The sequence below is a fragment of the Etheostoma spectabile genome, chromosome 21, assembly GCF_008692095.1.
Source record: "Etheostoma spectabile isolate EspeVRDwgs_2016 chromosome 21, UIUC_Espe_1.0, whole genome shotgun sequence".
NCBI classification, from domain to species: domain Eukaryota; kingdom Metazoa; phylum Chordata; class Actinopteri; order Perciformes; family Percidae; genus Etheostoma; species Etheostoma spectabile.
Genome location: NC_045753.1, coordinates 334,545 through 357,114, shown reverse-complemented (window position 1 = coordinate 357,114; position 22,570 = coordinate 334,545). Strand labels below are relative to the sequence as shown.

The 22,570-nt window shown below is 45.0% G+C and overlaps 1 protein-coding gene across 1 annotated transcript in view; it reads right to left on the bottom strand.

Moving 5' to 3' along the window:
* Positions 1 to 22,570, bottom strand: part of LOC116671474 (dynein heavy chain 9, axonemal-like) — a 122,242-nt gene that overhangs the window by 36,899 nt on the left and 62,773 nt on the right. Inside the window, 13 exon segments of the mRNA XM_032502789.1 lie at positions 540 to 662; positions 736 to 971; positions 2,307 to 2,495; positions 3,920 to 4,039; positions 4,910 to 5,104; positions 6,359 to 6,589; positions 7,112 to 7,222; positions 12,372 to 12,605; positions 12,828 to 12,989; positions 15,519 to 15,661; positions 18,854 to 18,977; positions 19,200 to 19,362; positions 20,959 to 21,155. Coding sequence (XP_032358680.1) covers positions 540 to 662; positions 736 to 971; positions 2,307 to 2,495; positions 3,920 to 4,039; positions 4,910 to 5,104; positions 6,359 to 6,589; positions 7,112 to 7,222; positions 12,372 to 12,605; positions 12,828 to 12,989; positions 15,519 to 15,661; positions 18,854 to 18,977; positions 19,200 to 19,362; positions 20,959 to 21,155 — 2,228 coding nt within the window.

Below are 22,570 nucleotides of genomic sequence, written 5' to 3'. Positions count from 1 at the left end.
AGAATAGGCTTGATTGTCAGTGCCGAGGCTCAACCTTTAAATGATTTTGAGAATGTGGATGAGGTCATAATAATGGATAACCGCCCGCATTCATTTGAGCCAGAGTATACTGAGAGGAGAGAGAGAGAGAGAGAGAGAGAGAGAGAGAGAGAGAGAGAGAGGGAGAGGAGAGAGAGAGAGAGAGAGAGAGAGAGAGAGAGAGAGAGAGAGAGAGAGGAGAGAGAGAGAGAGAGGCTACAGCTGCGGAGTGTTTTGTGCAGTCAACAGGCAAATTCATCCATGGTTTGGTGTTGTCTAAAAGATTTTCAATAAAAACAATGGTTCATATTTGCCCATGTATCCCAGCCCTGTTGATCAGAGGGGGAAATCCTCTGAGGGGGTGACACAGCGTTGTGAAGTGCATGAGCTACATCACTGGACACATCCAGACCAGAGATCTCCACTCAGAGGATCTGTAACGGCTCCTGAGTGAACTTCTGTTAAACTTCTGACACTATAAAGAAAACTGATGTAAAGTACTATTGATAGGTCTTCTTTACCTGCCCTTCTTAATGGTTTCTCTGCCCAGCAGAGGTCCAAGAACTGGATCCAATGTTTCCTCCAAGTTCTCAATCAGGACCACATCACCTGCTGCCAGTGCTCTCTCTACGGCCTCCAGGTAGCTGAGGACATAAGCCTCCATCAACATCTTCTCCAATATATGACCATGACCCATTTCACCGTAAAGCCTCTTACCCTCTCTGTCCGATGCGGATGACGCGTAGGTTCTCTCCATATTTGGTTTTGATCCACTTGATGCCTTGCAGCTGGGGGTCCACCATGAGGGGCCAGCGCTGGCAGGAAGTGAGAATTGTGGCATTCTCAGTAGACATCCTGTCGGCGGGCAGCCCCTCGTTCTGCCATGCTGCGATGTCGGCGCCGTCTGTCAGCATGGTCAGAGGGTCCAGGTCAGGGGTCACTGGGATGGGAACCTTACAGATGATGGTGATGGTTACGTATGAAGTCAGAATTTATATATAATGTAATCATTTTTCCCACAGTGTTTAAGCCTAAAGAGTGGAAGTTTTACAAATGCATATAAAACATTCGGTATATACACAATATATAGAGTCTATATCTACGACGCTCCACTTTCCGGATTGTTAAGGTGCCGCTGGAAATTCAGCCGGATGTCCCTCATTTTCATTAACCAATCACAATCATCTTGGGCGGGGCTAAACTCCGGACAGAGCCACGGTGCCTCTGCTAAATAGTTTCAGGAAGGAAGTTGTTTTGGTGGAACATGTGTACGTTCAGAAGTAGTTTTAGTCATCAACAGAAAAAACTGATTGGACAGATAGTCTAGCTAGCTGTCTGGATTCACCCTGCAGAGATCTGAGGACCAGGTAACCATAGTCCTCAGATTGGACAGATAGTCTAGCTAGCTGTCTGGATTTACCCTGCAGAGATCTGAGGACCAGGTAACCATAGTCCTCAGATTGGACAGATAGTCTAGCTAGCTGTCTGGATTTACCCTGCAGAGATCTGAGGACCAGGTAACCATAGTCCTCAGATTGGACAGATAGTCTAGCTAGCTGTCTGGATTTACCCTGCAGAGATCTGAGGACCAGGTAACCATAGTCCTCAGATTGGACAGATAGTCTAGCTAGCTGTCTGGATTTACCCTGCAGAGATCTGAGGACCAGGTAACCATAGTCCTCAGATTGGACAGATAGTCTAGCTAGCTGTCTGGATTTACCCTGCAGAGATCTGAGGACCAGGTAACCATAGTCCTCAGATTGGACAGATAGTCTAGCTAGCTGTCTGGATTTACCCTGCAGAGATCTGAGGACCAGGTAACCATAGTCCTCAGATTGGACAGATAGTCTAGCTAGCTGTCTGGATTTACCCTGCAGAGACCTGAGGACCAGGTAACCATAGTCCTCAGATTGGACAGATAGTCTAGCTAGCTGTCTGGATTTACCCTGCAGAGATCTGAGGACCAGGTAACCATAGTCCTCAGAAAACAGCTGCAAATTAGAATGCAAACACAGAGACAGAGGATGGGGACGTAGGTTACAACGCCATCAAAGAGACAGAGGACGGGGACGGAGGTTAGAACGCCACCACAGAGACAGAGGACGGGGACGGAGGTTAGAACGCCAACACAGAGACAGAGGACGGGGATTGAGGTTAGAAAGCAAACACAAAGGCAGAGGATGGGGACGAGGATGGACATAATGCCTAAAATGAGGGACATGCTGCAGGATTCTTCAGGATCCTGAAAGTGGAACATGGCTGATGTAGACTAAGGTCAAGGCCCCCACCTCCAGCTGACTGAAATAGGGCCTCCAGGTGTCGTCCATGAGCTGGAGGCGGTAGCGTTTGGTGAAGTAGCCCAGGTAGGAGATAAAGGCGGTGATGAGGAGCACGTCCCCACACAGAGTCCTTCCCTGTTTCTTGAAGTTTTCTATGGCCTCCGCCCAGCGCACATTTTCTGATGCTAGACCCCCCACCTGAAACACAGGGACGCGGTTTTCCATTATCCATTCCTCCTCTCAAATCAGATCTAAAGGAAGTCATGGCTGCTGTCATTGACATATATCATATATAATATCAGGACATCTCCAGAACAACAAGTCTATTTTCATGAGGTTTTCATATTCTTTATCACCTCTACTCTTTACTGCAGCAGTGATCCTATTTCCCTTCAGGGATCAATAAAGTTCACCTTAATATCCCATCTCTTCCTAACTTTACACAGACTGGAACTTTGCAGCGTACAGTACATGGCGGAGACACTGCACACTTAGTCAGTTACTAACCTTTGTGCTTTAGATTATCATACTAACCATGTCAACAATCTTTTTGTTGTGATTTACACACTGCAGGTGGTGGTCGGATTTCTGTCTGTGTGTGCGTGTGTGTGCGTGTGTGTGTGTGTGCGTGTGTGTGTGTGTGTAAACATGCGCACCTAAAAAAGCGACAACTGCACAAATAAGCAGATACAAAAATAGTTTTTGGGTATGTGTGTATACTTCTGTTAGGAATTGTGTCTGATGTGTAAGGAAAGCTGCTTAGAAAACAACCTGTATCACATAATATTTTCCCCATGTACCTACATTAATTTTAATATTTCTTTGACACAAACATAGCATACTGTAACAATGTTGTTGTCTCACCACCACCTACAACTGTGCAATTATATTTATATATTTTAGTTTTCTTCCATGTGTGTATTACATTTATGGTTGCAACTACATTGTGCAATTATCAATTATGTAAATATCTGCAAAAAGGTGAGAGGTGTATATAGCCACTGTATTTTTATCAATCAGTCCCTTCTCTCTTTTGCTTTTTGACTCTTGAGTTGCTGTAATCAATAATGATCTCATCTCAGGTTTGAAGCTTTACCCGGCACTGCACAACAGATGGTGAAGAAGACCGGTGAAAGTTATTGAGGATAAACATTGTGAAATGTCTGAATATTGAACTTAAAATCATATGTTTACAATTGTATTACTCTGGTAGTGAAGGAAACCTCTCACTCATTCAGAGTGCTTTTTGCATCTGTAGCCAACGGAGAGGGTGACACCCCCCTTACCCACAGTGTGTCTGGATTTGACTGAGACTCTGAAGACCTGTGTGGTCTTTAGAATTTGATCAAAATGCCTTATCTTTTCATAAAAATGTATTCATATTGGTTTTCACCCGTACACATGCATTTAGGAAAGAGAGAAACAAGCCAAGTTTGTGGCTTTATATTATATATACACACACCCACATTGTTTATATACAGTATATACTGTATATATATGTAAAAATGTCTATGAATACCAGTTTGTATCCATCTACAGTATATCTATCTGAGGGAAGGAGCAAGTGGGAATGAGTGAGTTTGTGTGTGTGTGTGTGCGTGACCCCGCTGTTGCCCCCTCACCAGGCGGTTGGCCAGGGAAATGGTGCGTGCGGTTGACTCGGCTTCCTGTTGGCACTTCAGCTTGTCTGCAGTGGCTTTCTCAAACTTGGCTGTCAGCTTGGCCAGGTTCTCATTAAGGTGCTGATAAGCGCCACACACACACACACACACACACACACACACACACACACACACACACACACACACACACACACACACACAAAGAGAGACACATTGGCTCTTGTGGACATAAAGAAGCCTCAAAGAGAAAGAACAAACATCACAGAAGTCTCTCTATGAAAGAAACTTGGGAGTGTGCAAAAAGTTGGAAGCAACTTATCATTCCCTCTGCTATGGATTTATTTGGCATATGGAAGCAATTAGCACAAGGACAAACAGGATTAATCGGTGGAGAGGCACACAGGTTCAGTAGATTAGTTTGAGGATTGCTAATTCCCCTTGGCTCTGAAGCCACTCTCCACTCCAGCAGTCTGACTGAGACTGGAGAATGACAGCGACAAGTCATGCTGGATCTTATTAGAAGGAGTCCTCACTCAGCAGAGCTGGATGTGAGCAGCCGACCCAGCGTGCTGATGTTCTGCATATCAAACACCAGTGAGGAAGAAATTATTTACAGCTGCTTTTATCAATAAGGGTTTCAGATCGATGGGTTTGGTTTTAGATGAATGAACAGTAAAAAGCTTTAATGGCACTTACAGTAGCTGGTGTATCATCCACTACTGGCAGAGCCAGGGTGTCAACTGTCACCTAAAGAATTCATATCCTGAATCTATCTTTTATTTCTTTTTGACCGGCCCATCTTGAGGGTTTAATAGAGATTTTGACGTAGCTAGGTGCTGTCATGTCTGGCTTCCACAAGTCATTTGACGGCCCACCAACTAAAGTTTACTCTTTAGTGTTAGTAAGTCCTTTCGTGAAAGATATATCCTCAGTATCATTTAAAATAGATCCTTTCATTTCCTGTACCCTCAGTCCACTGTGAAGGCTTACATTGATCTTGCTCTTGATGGTGGCGAGTTTCTCCTGTGCAGCAGCCAGCTCTGCGTTGGCCTTGCTCAGAGCCTGACGCTTGGGCTCCACCTCGCAGTAAACCTCGTAGAACTTGACAATGTTTAAAACCCAGGAGCACAGGCCGGCCGCCGCGTTGGACTTGGAGGCCACTAGGTCCGGCTGGAACTCTGGATCCTGGAGAAGATCCAACAGATCAACAAATACACAGTTCAACACAGATGAAACGCTCCACTGGTGCTCAGAATCTGGCTTTCTAAAATTTCTTCTACCGTATAAAAATAATTATGCAACCGCAATCTCAAGAATGTTCCAACTGCAGAGCTCACATTTAGGGACCCCAGCTCTGTGAGCCAATGGGAGAACTGGGTCTCCATAGGTGAGACGTGTCACTTCCTTTAGGGTCCCCATACGCAAGATGCGGGGGGGGGAAGTCAAACCCGGGCCTGCGTTGAGGAGTGACCTCTGGGAGTCCCGCTCTACCAGCTGAGCTATATGGATGCCGTTGAGGTTTATTTTAATGTCCCCAGTGTTAGCATGGTTAGCATTGCTAAGCCTTGGTCCTGACTGGCAGGTCCTAAAAAGGGTGGGAAATTAACTCTTTTGCCCAATTTTACCAGAATATTTTATTTTTTTCAAGCCACTTTTTCCAGAATTCAAATTTACAAAAGAAAGTGCACTAGCATATATTTAATTGCTTGAATACATTATTTTGTATTATTAATACATATTCAATTAATATAAGCAAATAAAAAGTGATGTGAAAAAATTGAAAGCCTTTATTGCCCCGGGGTCCCATCTTTGCCAGCTGTATGGCAGTGCACTTGATATGAGACTTGGATGAGGTTAGGTGTTCCTCTAACCAACACACTGTTTTCATTGTCTGAAGACGAGTAGGTTCGACAGGAAGTAAGGTGGGAGATGGGGTTACGCTGGCCGATGGACCATATCATATCATCATCCACCGTGGTGGAGAGCCACCACTGGGATGTGGATGTGTCACTTTCTTCCTTTCACCAGATTTAAGTCATGTTTCTCTACTCAACTTTTTTGTCAGATTCAAAAGGAGGAAAATAGTCTTTCTTATAGTGTGATGTTTGTTGTGTAATGAACAGGATTTACAAAATCCTGCTCCATGGATAGTGTGAGACTGAACCAGTGTGGCGTACATAGTGGATCTGGCTCTCTGCTGCAGTGACATACCTTCTATCTGCTCCATTGAACTTCATAATCAGGGTGGCTGTTAAATGTGCCGCTTAATTACCGGGACATTATTAAGGGGCGTTTGGCAGCTGTAATGTGCCACTGTCATGGTAGTCACACCCCTGCTAAATGTTTGACTTATTAGTTGAACTTGCCAAGCGGCAAACGTTCACACTGTGCGCTGTTGGCGTCTAACTTTAATGAATCAGGGCTAATTGAGACGCTCACCTGCAGGTAGGGCCTAATAGCTTTCAGGCATGCCTCTGGGATGTTCTCCTTGTTGAAGTTTATCAGCGAGTCCAGGAACGTGTCCACTTTGGCCATCATCACCTTTGCGGCTTTCCAGCTACGGTCCTTTGGGACTTTGCCGCCCGGCGCAGACAGGACCATGACTGCCGCTGTGACGTTGGTCACTGCTGCCACCGGAGAGCCGAACGACTTCAACTCTGTCAGGTTGTTCTGTGGTAGAAAAGATAGAGGGAATAACGGATGGAAAATGAAAGACCCACTATTTAATTGAGTTTGAACAACTGCATATCTCTGCTGCCTGCTGGGGGGAAATAAGAGAGAAAAAAGGATAGGATTAGACTAAGGGAAGAAGAACCTGTGCTGACTTTGAGAAGACAACAGAGACTTCTAATTAAGGCATCTTTAGAGAGCTCCACGCACAGATTGAACTGTCTGTTCTGCTTGTTTGAACAGAGAGCCCCTTTTAAACACACAGGGTGTTTTTTTTAAATCCCAGAGGCTGCTCATAAACCTACAGGGGATGTGAGGATGAAGTCAAATGCCCACAGAACATAGAGAAGACATTATTTTAAAGCCTGTGATTCAATAATCTAATCTCCAGTTCAAGGCCTGTGTGGACAGAACTTATTCCTGTAACGCTGAAAACTAAATCAAACAAAGAGAAAAAAACAAAGAGATGAGAGTCTGATGGAGCAAATCAATAGTACACGGCGGGATATGAGACTAAGTGACCTTATTAAGAGTGTTGAGGGCATCCTGAGCAGCGAGCAGAGCTGGTTCAGCCTTGGCTAAGTCCTCCTCACAGTCTCTCTGTTTGCCGCTGACCACCACAAGCAAGGCCCACTTTTGCTCTTCTCATCTGTACGTTTTCCTTGGACACCTTCCCCCCCCCGTTTTTCCCTTTCCCCAAAACCACCTGGGGGGAAGACACCGGGTTAATTCAGGGCACTGTGCTTCACAACAAAATATTATTGTTTGGGTAAACTGGGAAAGTGGAGATACCAAAAACAAAAGGTGAAAAGGAAATTCGTGCGAAAAAAATTGGGTAGCACCGAGAGTACAATACCCCTAGAGCTAGTTGGGTTGGTCATCAGTGGGGAAAATACTCAAATTAATTTTTTGCGGGTAAAAAGGGAACGGTTCTTTTCCTATCCACCCTTGTCGCGTCCTCGTTCTTGTTGTTGAGTTCAACTCCTGAGCAGCCAGTTGGCCTTGAGCTCACAAGCCTTATCAAGGACGACAGGTAGGGGAATAGAGTCCTGGACATGCTGGTCGAATTGGGGACTATATGGACCATAGTCAAATAATCATTCAGTGTGTTGTATAGCTCGTGTGTCCCTAATGGACGTTCTAAGGCTCTTTATCTGACTAGTTGGCCCTACGTTCAATCTTGTATAGACCTTAGTGTCCTTAATACTGAATCTGAGGCTCTCCCTATAAGACCTAGTCCTAATCTGTCATGAGGCTCTGTTATCAATAGACCCTTAGGGGTGTGTTTTTACTATTCTGAAATACGTCCATCCTTTTATAAGACCTTAGTGGTCCCCTATACTGTATCTGAAGTCTCTTTTAATAGACCTAGTGGTCCCTAATACTGAAAGTATCTGAAGTCTCTTTTATATAGACCTTAGTGGTCCCTAATATGTATCTGAAAGTCTTTTATATAGCCTTAGTGGTCCTAATACTGTAGTATCTGAAGTCTCTTTTATATAGACCTTAGTGGTCCCTATACTGTACTGAAGTCTCGTTATAGACCTTAGTTGGTCCCTAATACTGATGTCTGAAGTCTCTTTTTATATAGACCTTAGTGGCCCTAATACTGTATCTGACAGTCTCTTTTTATGACCTTAGTGGTCCCCTAATACTGTATCTGAAGTCTCTTTTATATAGACCTTAGTGGTCCCTAATACTGGATCTGAAGTCTCTTTATATAGACCTTAGTGGTCCCTAATACTGTATCTGAAGTCTTTTTTATATGGGACCTTAGTGGTCCCTAATACTGTATCTGAAGTTCTTTATATAGACCTTAGTGGTCCCTAATACTTGTATCTGAAGCTCTTTATATAGACCTTAGTGGCCATAAACGTATCTGAAGTTTTCTTTATATAGACCTTAGTGGTCCTAATACTGTATCTGACGTCTCTTTATATAGACCTTAGGGGTTTCCCCTAATACTGTATCTGAAGTCTCTTTATATAGCCCTTAGTGGTCCCTAATACTGGATCTGAAGTCTCTTTTATAGACCTTGGTCCATAATACTGTATCTGAAGCTCTTTATATAGACTTAGTGGGTCCCTAATACTGTATCTGAAGTCTCTTTTATTAGCCTTAGTGGTCCCCTAATACTGTATCGAAGTCTCTTTAATAGACCTTAGTGGTCCCCTAATACGGTATCTGAAGTCTCTTTATATAGACTTAGTGGCCCCCTAATTACTGTATCTAAAGTCTTTTTATATAGACCTTGTGGTCCATAATACTGTATATAGGCAGGTAGGGAACTCATATTAATGTTAAAAAACCACATTAAGTTTATGCATGGGATCTTTAAATGTTCATTCTAGGGCGATTCATACTGCATTATTTAAAACGTGAGGTGGTACATGAGACAGGGGAAGGTCTGGGTGAAAGTAAAGGTGGACTATTTAAAAAAAGAATTTGAAAAATACAAAACTCTGAAAGCTGGTGAGTCAGCAAAAGATTTCAAAGCGGCCAAATGTGACTGTTTGAGTTCTGCTACATCACTGCCAGACAGGTGTCAGTACAGGCAACAGGCAGGTAACAAACCTGGCAACCCAGCTGCATTTTACAGTCATTGTGTTAATCAGTTAGCTTCATTGGTGTATTGGTTGGTGTATTCTCAACTTTGGACAGAAGAGCACTCTCCCTGCCTTTTCCTTTCATGCTATGCTACGCTAACCACTTCCCCACACCAAAGGCCTGAGCTGTGTATTCATTTCCTCATCTCACTCTTGGAAATAAACAAGCTAGCAAATTCTCAAAACATGAAACTGTGAACTGTCCACATACGATGGGAGGAATGAAAGAACACCTGCACTAACATAAAGCAAGGCTGGGCTGCTGACAATAATCTACTGGCGTCTCATTTAATGATCTATGTAGCAATGAGTGTGTATATCATGGCCACTAATGAATCTATTGCTATCATATAATTGAATCTCTCAGGCGGATTTGAAATCGTTTGTTGTAGTTGTTGGGCTCTTATTAGTAATACACTCCCTGATCGAGCCCGGTGGCAGCTTTAATGAAACCTAAACATCTCCTCAATTCTTCACAGCAGTGAAGACAAAGGGCCTGCACTGTGCACGGGACGTGGATGGGCCTTGTGACCATTCGATCCGTTACTAGAAAGACTATCTGGAAAAAAATAAAAGCTTTAGGACAGACACACACACACACACACACACACACACACACACACACACACACAGACCAAGGTCAGTCGTAAAGATAAATTAAAGCTGTTACAAAAAGCTCATAACTCCCTGACAAATAGGAGCGTGCGTTAGCGTCCAGAGCTCCATCAGAGCGTTGCACTGGGGAAATAAAGCAGACGTTTTCGTCTTTCAGCTAATTAACAAACAGAAAATCAGGCCAGAGGGAAGACGGCCCTTTCGGGTTGCGACGTTTCTGTGCAAAAGATTCAGTCGAACATTAGATAATTACCAAGTGAGCCATCAACATGATGAATGGGGGGGGGGAACTAATTGGTGGGAGACATGGGTGATATTCAATACATCTAAGCATCTTCTGTGTTTATGGAAATCCATCTCCTGACTGCAGAACACAGGCTGCTGACATGTTCATCAGAACAGTTGATTCTTATGCAGGAAAGGAGACGGTAGCCAGTCAGGTTTTATATATTGATGATCTTTACGGTTTTTTCACACTGCTCAGCACGATGTATTTTAATGTAATTGGAAGCATCTTTGGTGGCTGTCGGGACTGCAGCAGAGAAGCTGTTCATTCGCTGTTCTGTTGGCGCTGTTAGAACTATACATCTACATAAATCAACATTTATTCAAGAGAGGTTATCATTGTTTCCTTTGTTTAATGAAACCATGATACCCTTTTACCGGTGAAATATTACAACAATACGCGCGGAGCGCATTTATGGCCTAGATCCCACAATGCAACACAGTCATTCATATCAGAGAATTGGACAGCGAGCAGGCAGCTCTTTAACATCAATATTGATTCAATGTACTGTACATATTTAATGAGTGATTATGTCACTAGCAACCGTGGGACAAGTTGCTCAGTTTTTCCAGTAAGTTATGCCCCGTGGAAACGTGTCCCCAACCCGCTGGGAAGGCCATCAGGAAGTGACGTAGTAATTACCGCTCAGTAGGCCACATCCAAAAGAAATAAGAATAAGAATAATTCAATAGTAATAGTTTAGTTAGTTTAAAAAATCACCAAAAACTCAGGAAAATCGTGTCCGTGTACACGAGTCAAAAGATCAGATATAGTGACTGCCGTGTGACTGAGTTGTTATCCACTTGTGTGATGGCTTATGGACTCACGGAGACAAAGAAAGGAAGAGACAAAGAGACATCTGGCTGTGTGTGTGTGTGTGTGTGTGTGTGTTTGTGTGTGTGTGTGTTTGTGTGCGTCTGTGTTTGAAGGGAAACAGTCAAATGTTACATTTATAATTATAATATGTCAGGGTGCAACTGATTGCTTAGAGATCCGGTTGAAGGGATTCCATTAAACAGCCCTCTGGTGACTGATAACTGCTAATATTACTACTTCCACCTAGACTAGTATTGCTAGGACTACTACTGCTTCTACTTTTAGTAACTATACTTGTACTACTACATTGTCACAACAAGAGAGGCGGGTGCATGTGTGAGTGAGTGTTTATGAGACAGTGAGTGGGCATGTGCTGTGGTGCACAGAATCCACATAATCAACACACACACCACACACACACACACACACACACACACACACACACACACACACACACACACACACACACAACACCTCCACAAATTAAGGAGGACAAAACATGGAACTAATGTGTCCTCTGGGAAGCAGATGACTCATACAACCCCTACCACACACACACACGCACACACACACAAACACACACACACACTTCTTAGTGTAGCGCAGCCATCAGTGTGGATGCAACAACATGCACAGGGTGCAGTAATGCTGGCCCTCTGCTATAAAGGCTCTGCTCTCTAATTAGAAGGATTCTCAATTACCATACAGCCATTATATATGTGTGTGTGTGTGTGTGTGTGTGTGTGTGTGTGTGTGTGTGTGTGTTGGCTACTTCTTACAGTAAAATGGAGATGAGAAATTAAAACACAGGACACTCAGTGGCTTTACACATTGATGTCAGTTATGCGTAAGGGGTGTGCATGTGTGTGATTTTGTGCGAGTGGGTTTAGGGTAGTAGGGGTGAAATGATGTGTGTTTGTGTTTGTGTTTGTGTGTGTGTGTGTGTGGTTTTCCATCCACTTGCACAGAGTAGTAGAGCCACTATAATTAGGGTTGCTTCACACTCAGACCTTGTGTTGCATTATTCATATAGCTCTCTTCTGCAAAGGTGTGGAGCTGGTGAACATTTGGACTAATGGATCCAGGTGTAGATATCCAAGTAGGGAAATATCAAATGATGCAAATAAACATTACTCATGGCAAAATAAAGAAAGGACAAAAAGTCTGCCAGGTACTTTTCTGCTCTAAATATAGCTCTGTAAGGTGATTGGCTGCGTAAATAAATGAACCTTGTAGCCTTGTACAGTTTTTAAAATGTTACTGCTATTATTACTACAATCACTACTACTATTAGTAGTTTTACCACTATTACTGCAATCCACTTGTACTGAGTCGTGGGAAATCTGGAATGTAAATATGGGTCCCAAATGCTAGAAATTAGAAAATGATTTTTAAAGAGGTTCCAGATGTGCGGTGCTACAGCGGGTCAGGGTGGAATGTGAGAGGTGAGCAGCGGCACCTGAGCGGAGGTGCTGTTGAGCTTCTGCAGGCCGTTCTCCAGCCGCTCCATCTTGGTGGTGAGATCTTTGCTCCTGTGACCCAGCAGACTGCCGTACAGCTTGATCTGCTCCAGGAAAGACTTGGGTGTGGTGTAGTTGTAGCGGCGCTCGTTGGCCAGGTACTCCTTGGACGTTTGATTGACACTCATGTGGACGTATGCCATGAATTTACTGACTGACTCCTTCACCCGGGGCTGCAGAGTTATAAATCACAGAACTGGTTACTTCACATTATAAGATAATTAAAATGGCTGTGCAGGTTTGGCTGGAAAGCAATATATCCTGATGCTTGGGCTCCAGAATTTAGTTTCTTTTGAAATAATTATCACATTCTTTGTGCCGAGTAGCCTGACGACATCAGTTGTGTGGGTGGCTTCATCCCTGTGTGTGTATATTAACATATGAGCTGTTCTCACTTCGATGTTCTCCACCTCCTGGAGGAACTTGAAGCTGACCGACTCCAGCGCCTCCTGCGGCCATTCGTGGAACCAGTCGATCGCTGTGCAGTTGACCACGGCAGGGAACTTCCTGCTGCGGACCCTGAGTTTACTGCCCACCGGAGAGAAACACAGAGCCACCTGCAACACAAGCACAGCCAGGTCCAAACCACTGATCCCAGTCATGTTGTGGAGACACAGGCACACTGATAAAACAAAGGCAGGGGATTCCTGCTCTGATTAGCACTTCTTTATGGTCGAGTCAAATCAATTGTATTCATATAGCCCAATATCACAAATCACAATTTGCTTCAGAGAGCTTTACAATCCATCCAGCATACGACGCCCTCTGTCTTTTGATCCTCCATTCAGAGGAGGAAAAACTCCCCAAACACACCCTTTAATGGGGAAGAAATAGGAAACTGTGAATTAATTTTTTGCAGCTACATCATTAAGCAAATAAAGCCTCCAGCAAGCATGTGAATTAAAAGAGTGTTTTGAGCTGTGGGCTGCGTCAGGCTGATTTTCACTGTGGGAGACTAACAGCTGGCTTGTTGAGAAGCTCAGCCAGATGCTCGATACCATTAGAAACAAACATGCAGAAGCACACCCAAAGACACGACTGATGATAAGCGAGAAGCTACAAACTTATTTTACATTTCCTGTGACAATGGCTGCACACACTGAAGCTGCCGTAAGGCTACAGCATTCTCTGTATTCAACCAGGGCCCCTGGGGCAAAAACCAGCTGAGGGCCCCTAGAGGCGCTGTGGAAAAGAACGGTTTTCCTCCTCACTGTCCACCAAATGCTTGCTATTGGGTTGTTTGTTTGGTCTTTGTAAATTATAGAGTGTGGTCTAGACCTACTCTGTCTGTAAAGGGTTCAGAGAAAACTAATGTTAGGATTTGACACGATCAATAAAACAGAATTGAAATTGGAACAGTTTACGGACCATTTGATGTATCTAGAGACATGGACCACAATCCAGAAGACAGCCGTCAATTTACCCAGAATATGAATCAGATATCTGGCCGCTCTGCCCCTCCTATTGAGAGGACCCTGCTCTCGACTGGCATGATGCATGGTCTAACATTCCAGAAGCATCTCGCAATCCAGATTATCAGCAGATTCACTACAATGTCATACAACGGACATGTCTCACCTCCGTGAAAATGCACCATTTGAAAATAATTAATAGCCCTTTATGCACTTTGTGTCCAGTGAAAGCACAAGGCACATAAATTCATATGTTCTGGGAGTGCTCTGCTGTTGGTCACTTCTGGAACAATATTGCATCCAACATTTCCCCCTTGATTAATGTTACTGTTAATATTTGGATTCTGAAGGAGCGGCCAGCCTCCCAGCTCTGGACGTCCAGCTGTAAGACGATGATTTCAACCTGTTGGAAGCCTCCTCAGGTCCCTTGTCTTGTATCTGTCTGTGTGTGTGTCTGTTTCTGTGTCTCTGTTCTGCATGTGTTGTTTTCACCCCCCCACCACCCCTTTGTAACTCTTTGTGAATTTTATGTTTACTATATTATGTTTTCTGAATACAAAATATAAACAAATTTGATTGACAATAAAAGCATATGAATCAATGTTTTTGAGTCCTTGTAGCTGTATCTCTGGCTGCTGTATACAGAGTGTATGAGTTTATCTTACGTCTTACAACTATCCATCAAGTGCAATGCCCACAGCAGAATACACACAGAATCACAGTACTGCTGTACTACCTGCCCGCAGGTTTGCCATGTATCAATTACTTTGTGGATATTTCAATAAAAGGAACATTTATGTGGGATTGTGCACCTTTTAACCACATTATCACCTGAGATTCCCCACATAATGCAGAACCAATTTTAAAGATTTAGGTCATAGTATGCTACCAAATAAGTTTCCAAATGAATAAATCATCATAAACCAACACACACACATGGAGTGTGTTTTTACACTTCCTATCCAGTAATCATCTTGCAACCCCTTCAGCGTCCTCCAACGCCAGCCAGGTTGGGAACACTGCTCCCAGGTCTGATTGGAATAGTGATTTAAATGTTGGGCTCAGGATTTAAACCTGTCCCCCCATGTACAGGTAGTTCTGAATCAGATTGCCAACATTAGCCTGTCCATCCAGACAGCCACATTGTTAAAAATACACTCTTTACAAGCTTGTGCCCTTGGGATTGCCTTCCCAATTTATTCCCTCTCCAACCCAGGGAGGCTTGAGCTAGGAGGCGGGGGTGGAGGATGTGGGTGGTGGCGGTGCACACTGTAATAATGACAGGATGAACGACCCCCTGGAATCCCTCTCTCTCCGGGGGGAAACAGGCGGCTGACGTTGGTAAAATTATCTGGAGGTAATTGCCGGCTTTTCTGGTAATGCTGGTGAATTAAATGTGGTCGACTGCCTCCAAAAGCATTCAAGTTCCTCTGAAAACATCAGCACTAAAACATGTCGAGGGAAAGGCTCATCACAAAGCCAGAGGTTTATCCAGGAGGTTCTTTTTCTTTTGGAATGGTCAATTACAGTGCGAGGCAGCATGCTATTGCTATATTAAAATCAATTACAGGATTTGGAAGGAAAGCCAAGGAGAACACCCTCTTCTGGATGATGAGTAATGAAATGCAGAACACACACAGCTGTGTGTACTTGTCTGACTATCTGAAGGTTCACCTTGAGTTGTCTGCGAACCCGGTCGATGAAGAACCTCCAGCAGTTCTCCCTTGTATCCATCAGGCCCGAGCCACGGACCTCTGTCCTCACGCTGCCGATGATGTTCTCCACCTCGTCGTCTGGGAACAGGTCAGGAATCTCTCCTTGAATGAATGAAATCATCAGTTACCCTGGGAAGCCCGCTGAGGTCGTGGGAAGCTCATTGGGATTGATTTCTGTTGGGTGAGAACTTCCTAGAACTGACTTAACGTCTGAGGATCTGAACTGACACTGATTAGGCAACATCTCCACCGCTACGTTCTGGTTTAAAGAGGAATGTCTGCTGCTACGTTCCCCCTCTCATTCCCCCTGCTCTGGCGTTTCCCCCTCTCATTCCCCCTGCTCTGGCGTTCCCCTCATGTCCCCTGCTCTGGTGTTCTCCTTCTCTCATTCCCCCTGCTCTGGTGTTTCCTCTCTCATTCCCCCTGCCTGGAGTTTTCCCCTCTCATTCCCCCTGCTCTGGTGTTTCCCACTCTCATTCCCCCTGCTCTGGCGTTTCCCCCTCTCATTCCCCCTGCTCTGTGTTTCCTCTCTCATTCCCCCTGCTCTTGTGTTTCCCCTCTCATTCCCCCTGCTCTGGCGTTTCCCCCTCTCATTCCCCCTGCTCTGATGTTTCCCCCTCTCATTCCCCCTGCTCTGGTGTTCCCCCTCTCATTTCCCCTGCTCTGGTGTTCCCCTCTCATTCCCCTGCTCTGGTGTTTCCCCCTCCATTCCCCCTGCTCTGTGGTTTCCCCTCATCATTCCCCTGCTCTGGCGTTTCCCCCCCTCATTCCCCTTGCTCTGGCGTTTCCCCCTCTCATTCCCCCTGCTCTGGTGTTTCCTTCTCTCATTCCCCCTGCTCTGGTGTTCCTTCTCTAATTCCCCTGCTCTGGAGTTTTCCCCTCTCATTCCCCCTGCTCTGGTGTTTCCCACTCTCATTCCCCCTGCTCTGGCGTTTCCCCCTCTCATTCCCCCTGCTCTGATGTTTCCTCCTCTCATTCCCCCGGCTCTTGTGTTTCCCCTCTCTCATTCCCCCTGCTCTGGCGTTTCCCCCTCTCATTCCCCCGGTTCTGGCGTTTCACCCTCTAATTCCCCTGCTCTGATGTTCCCCCTCTCATTCCCCCTGTTCTGGTGTTCCCCCTCTCATTTCCCTGTCTGGTGTTCCCCCTCTCATTCCCCCTGCTCTGGCGTTTCCTCCTCTCATTCCCCCTCGCTTCTGGCGTTCCCTCTCATTCCCCCTGCTCTGGCGTTTCCCCCCCCTCATTCCCCTGCTCTGGCGTTTCCCCTCATCATTCCCCCTGCTCTGGTGTTCCCCCTCTCATTCCCCCTGCTCTGGCGTTTCCCCCTTCATTCCCCCTGCTCTGGCGTTTCCCCCTCTCATCCCCCTGCTCTGGCGTTTTCCACCTCTCATTCCCCCTGCTCTGGTGTTCCACCCTCTTATTCCCCCTGCTCTGGCGTTTCCTCCTCTCATTCCCCCTGCTCTGGCGTTTCTCCTCTCTATTTCCCCCTGCTCTGGTGGTTTCCTCCTTCATTCCCCCTGCTCTGGTGTTTCCTCCTCTCATTCCCCCTGCTCTGGTGTTTCCTCCTCTCATTCCCCCTGCTCTGGTGTTTCCTCCTCTCATTCCCCCTGCTCTGACCCGTGTTGGCTATGAATCTTGTGTTTCAGTCTCAACGGCTCCAAACGGAGACCTTTGGCAACGCCGACACTGACGCCAACGTTCCTCCTCCTGATTGGGTCTTATTGGTCACAGTGTCTCGTTCTCTGAGACTAAAGCCACTAATGTTACCATGGTAACTAACAGCAGATGGGGGAGTCTCCACGCTGCCTCTTGTTTATGTCCAGTATACCAGGATGTTGATGACATATGAGGTTTGGGCGTGTTAGTTCTTCTACTGGAGATAAAACACTCGGTGCACCGAGATCACTTTTGGCTTTATGACCAAAAGTAGCGGTGGAGAAGGAGCCGTTAAGACTCTGTCAAACCTAGGTGTGTTGTTAGAGGTGGGGGCAGCAGCAGTTCATACAGGGGGATCGTGCAAATGCAGAGATGTGCTTTGAGTCACAGCAGACACAGGACTGTTGACATATACCCCATCTGAAACTGTCACTATCTCACCTGATCTGATCTGAGTCTACATGTTTGTGCTCTTTTTGCCCTAATGCCCCTCTGGTTGGCTACAGGCTGATTTGCTGTAACATTAGCGCAAAAGATAAAACCAGACCTTTACTGTAACCTGGTCCGATAGCCAGACTGATCAGTTTTTTGGTGTGACAGTGTTCAGGTCCGCTGGTTTCTGTTTGGGTACCAACTGTCCCACTGACGTCATTTTCATCATTATTAATCATTTTTAATCAAACATGCTGATGATCTTTCAACCTCTGGAACAGTAATTTCACAGTAATCACAGTATTTGGCCAGTAATACTGAAAGGTGGTTGTTGGTTCAAACTGTAGTCAATGAGCACCTGGGACACATGGTAGATATGAGCAGCTAGTCCTCGCTCCAACTGTGGGGGTATCTGCTGGCATGTTGACCCCTTTTGCTAATTCAAATGTTATCTTATAGTCAACACTGTACTGGATTTCTTTTTTTATATTTTTTTGCACTGATTGCATCTGAACATCAGTGATAGGCGCTGTCATTGAAGCGATGGAACGGAGCAGACGGCAGGTTCAGAAACACGTCACGTTGCCGTGGAGTAGTGACACTGTGTTCTGCACTTCTAGCATTAACTGTAGCATGTAGTGTAATAGAGTCAACAAACTCACTCAGTAATTTCAGTTACAGCAATATTAATCTAAAATTAGACAACCACCACAAGCTACCGGTCACATCAGACCAGACTGCTGCAGCAAACCCCCGAATGTACTGAACTGAGGAGGTATCTTATTTTATTTATAAGGGGGAGACTGGATTCTTTTTTCCTTTTAGAAGTACATGCTCTTGCGTTATGTCTTCAGATTTTAAATGGAAAGTAGTGTGCTAAAGATGTTGTATCTGTTGGCTTAGGCCATTATTTCCAGTGTTCCAGACACATTATATTGTACATTCCTTTGTGCATAATAACGGCCACACTATTGCAATGCCAAGATTAATATATTGATAATAGCTCTATATTCATTTACATGGTGCTATGTATGACAGCCTTCAAATGTCAGCTATAAATCTGGATGGGATTCCAGCCTTGCTGCAATTCTTCACAATGATGTGTTGTGGTTGATAGGTGATGCTGCAGAAATGGCATCACAGTGATTTTTTGATATCTCTCTTGCAAAAACATGACACACAGTAATTAGTAGTGAATCCGACTGTTACCTGATGCCAACAGATCGTTGACCAGAACGAGGAACTTCTCGTCTGCCACTTGGGCGTCAGTCATTAGGAACACGGTGCCAATGTTCTTCACGCCAGCTTTGATGTAGAGGGACGCCAGGTCACTCTGGGGGGCAGGGAGAGAACACCATGGAGTGGGAGAGGGACACACATAATGAGATTGGGCTGTTATTCTGCCTTTGTGGATTACCAGGACAGGTATTTCACTCAGATACACCTCCATGTTCCCATTTAAATCTTTTAACACTTCATATGTGACGAATTAAGCTGTTCAGATGGCTGCTGTTTTGCAGTGTGGTATATCTTTGCAATGTAATCCCCCTCAAACCTTGAGGTCGGCGATACTGTATCCTTTTCTCAAGGTGATCTGGAAAACCTCCAGATTGGAGATGAAGGCGGCCAGTCGGGTCAGACTCTGCTTGCCGCTGCCGCCCACTCCGACCAGCAGCGCATTCCCCCGCGGAGACTCCAGGATTCGGTTTATACGGCAGCTACATGTGGAGGTGAAGACATTAGGGGGAGGGAAAGATGGAAGGGTGAGCCAGTGAAAGACAATCTCTGACTCACCAGACAAACAAACGCAGGTAGTCTGTGTCTGCTCTCTCTGCCTTTACGCCATCTTCACCACTCAGATGTACCAAATGTATCAAAGAATCGTCGTGCCTTTCATTTGTGTTGCTTCATTTGAGGTTGTTGCCAAATGCAATACAACACACTTCACAGACACTTCGTCCCCCAGTACAGTCACACGCCGCAACTTCCCTAAAGGCCGTGACACACCAACCAGACGGATGTCCGTTGGCAGAAAAGCCAACCCCTCCGAGCCCCCCCCCCCGAGTTGGCCAAACAAAGTGACTCGGAACACACAGACACTGGCAGCTGATTGGACAAATGCGCCACGTGGGTCTGGTTTCTCCAGAAATTCAAAGCCAGACCGTCATAGTGGCTCGTTCAGAATCCAATCTCATATTTTACTAAAATAGTTTGTGTTTCTGAAAACATTTTGAGGAGAAAGAGGCCCTGCAGCGGCTGAATCTTCATCTCAGATCTCGACCTTAGTCCCCGCCTTCCAACCGAGCATATCAGGTCAGCCAAAATGAAGCCGCCGGCCCCCCGACGGACGACGGTACGGAACGCACCGACCAGACTTGACAGAAACAGTGTGCACAATGGTTGCTTTTCCATTTTTTCCAAGAAGTTAGAGGGGTTAATAGTTTTTCATTTTATTTCTTTACCTGTTCTGTGTTAGCCGCCATGATGCATGCTGGATTACTTTCAACAGATTTGCTGTCTTTTGACAGTCTGTAAAATAGAACTGTAAATTTTTTTATTTTTTTTATTTAACCTTTATTTAACCAGGAAGTCCCTTGAGATTGAAATCTCTTTTTCGAGGGAGACCTGGCCAAGACGGCACACCAGTTACAATTTAAACAAATACAGCACAGACAAAATCTCACATAGAGGAAAGGACAGGTCACATAGGGCAGTTACATTTTTGAATTACATGACATTTTAACATGGCCTTAAACTCTTCCAATGGGACTAGATTATTTAAATGGATCAAGTTTTGCAAATTATTCCAAGACCAAGGAGCGGAGTAAGAGAAGGCTTTCTTCCCCAGCTCAGTAAAAACCCTTGGAACCTGGTAAGAGCGCCACCTGGTGGAACGGAGATGAAAATGGCTGGAATTTAGCTTGAGGAGATTACATAAATATGCCGGCAGTTTACCCAACATGGCCTTGTATAGAAAAATATAAAAATGAAGTTGTCTACGTAGACTTAGTGACGGCCAGCCTACCAGTTCATACAGCGTACAATGATGAGTACGTGCATAAGAGTTAGTTAAGAAGCGCAAAGCACTATGGTACACAGAGTCTAACAGGTGGAGAGTACTAGAGGCAGCATGCATGTAGACAACATCACCATAGTCCAAAACACTTATCCTTAAATCCTAAAAATCCTAAAATATCTGGGAAGTCAGTTGAGTTCCTTGTCAGACAATCAAGAAAGTGACAAAAACAACTTTTTCTTTACTCTTCCTTTACTCCCCCCACACAGTCTCTGGGTTTTCTAGAACTTGCACTCACATGTGAGCCATGGCGTCCTCAAACAGCACCAGATTGAGTGTGGCGCTGACCTCGTTGTAGCTGTCCAGCACCTCCAGCAGGGTTTTATTCAGGCTGCTCCAGGACTCAGCAGCCATGTACCTGGCCTCCCCCAGCCCACGGGCAAAGTGGCAGAACAGGTTCATCTCCCTGGTCTGCTCCAGAGTCTCCTCCATGTCCTCAAGGAGGGACGCGCGCCACACACACAAAACACACACACACACACACACACACACACACACACCACACACACACACACACACACACACACACACACACACACACACACACACACACTGCAGTGGTAAACAGACAGGCCTACACACACTAGCCCTGTCTCCATAACATTATTGTCTAGTGGAATCTTTTACATTGTTTGAATTGGTCTTCACAGCATTTTAAAAGAGTCCTGAAAGTACTTATTTAAACCAACCAACATCTTCCTTTAAATACATTTAGAGGCCTATTAATATTATTATTATTGCTGTTTTTTTTCTATATGCATTTATTTTCTCCTGTGTCTTTCTTGGTGAAGAGTCGGCCATGTCACATGGAGCCATGCCCTTAGTCTGCTAATAATGCTTTTTGATTAGACTTGCATGTAATATGAATCAGGGTTACTGATGTGTGTGTAAAATTATTGATGGATACATCCAAGTTGAGTATATTACATAGACGTGATTATTTCCTGCAATATGCTGCCTGGAGATTGCCACTTTTCAAGCCCCTGGAGGGTTTTTAGGCAAATCTCCTTCACATTCCCTTGCGAATCCTATATTTCCTCTTTTTATTATACGTGTAAATGAAGAAGCAAAACAAAAAAGTCAGGAACACAGCTGAATATCCCAGCTGTGCAGAGGGTGACCTAGTTCATTTTCTCCCTCAGATAAGAAAGTTGGGCCCCAAATATTTGAGTGGAGAGATCGTGGGCCTCATAGGGAGCGCTTGTTTTCTCCGCTAACTTCCACTGGCATAAAGCTGCAGTAGGCATGATGAATGAAGACTATGTATGTACATTGTGTTCCAGTGCAGTTTTCATTATCATAGTATCAAGTATACTTCCTAACAGTGCCACAGTATCTAAAGGCTTTCTTGTTTGCATGTAAAAATAGCAGAAAGCATGCTGCATATCGCTCTGTGGCACAGGGCAAAGTGGCCTAAGTTTACGGAAGGTGAACACTCTGAATAATAGATTCTGGAGTGGTGAGTATTATTCTACCTCCCTCTCCGTGTGTGGGTGTGTGTACACATGCACACGTCAGGCTCTTCATTGTGGCATGACTAGTGTGCATGCCGTAGAGCCAGTAGAGAGGTAGTGAGGGGAGCAGTGGACAGAAAACCATTAAAATGTTTTCCAATTTGCCGGGCTGACAGCGCAGACCCTGACAGCCAGACCCCATACCACCCGGATTAATATTCTCTCCAACCCTCTACTGACCCCCAGCATTCCTTTTTCTCCTCTCCTCTTTCTCCTCGCTGTGTTGGCCACTGATGTCCGGGTCCAGACACAAAGCAGGCAGCCTAATGATTTCCCCCTCCTCCCCCACATCCTCCAGCCTCCCCCTTTTCCTCTGCTGAACTTTGTAAAACTCTC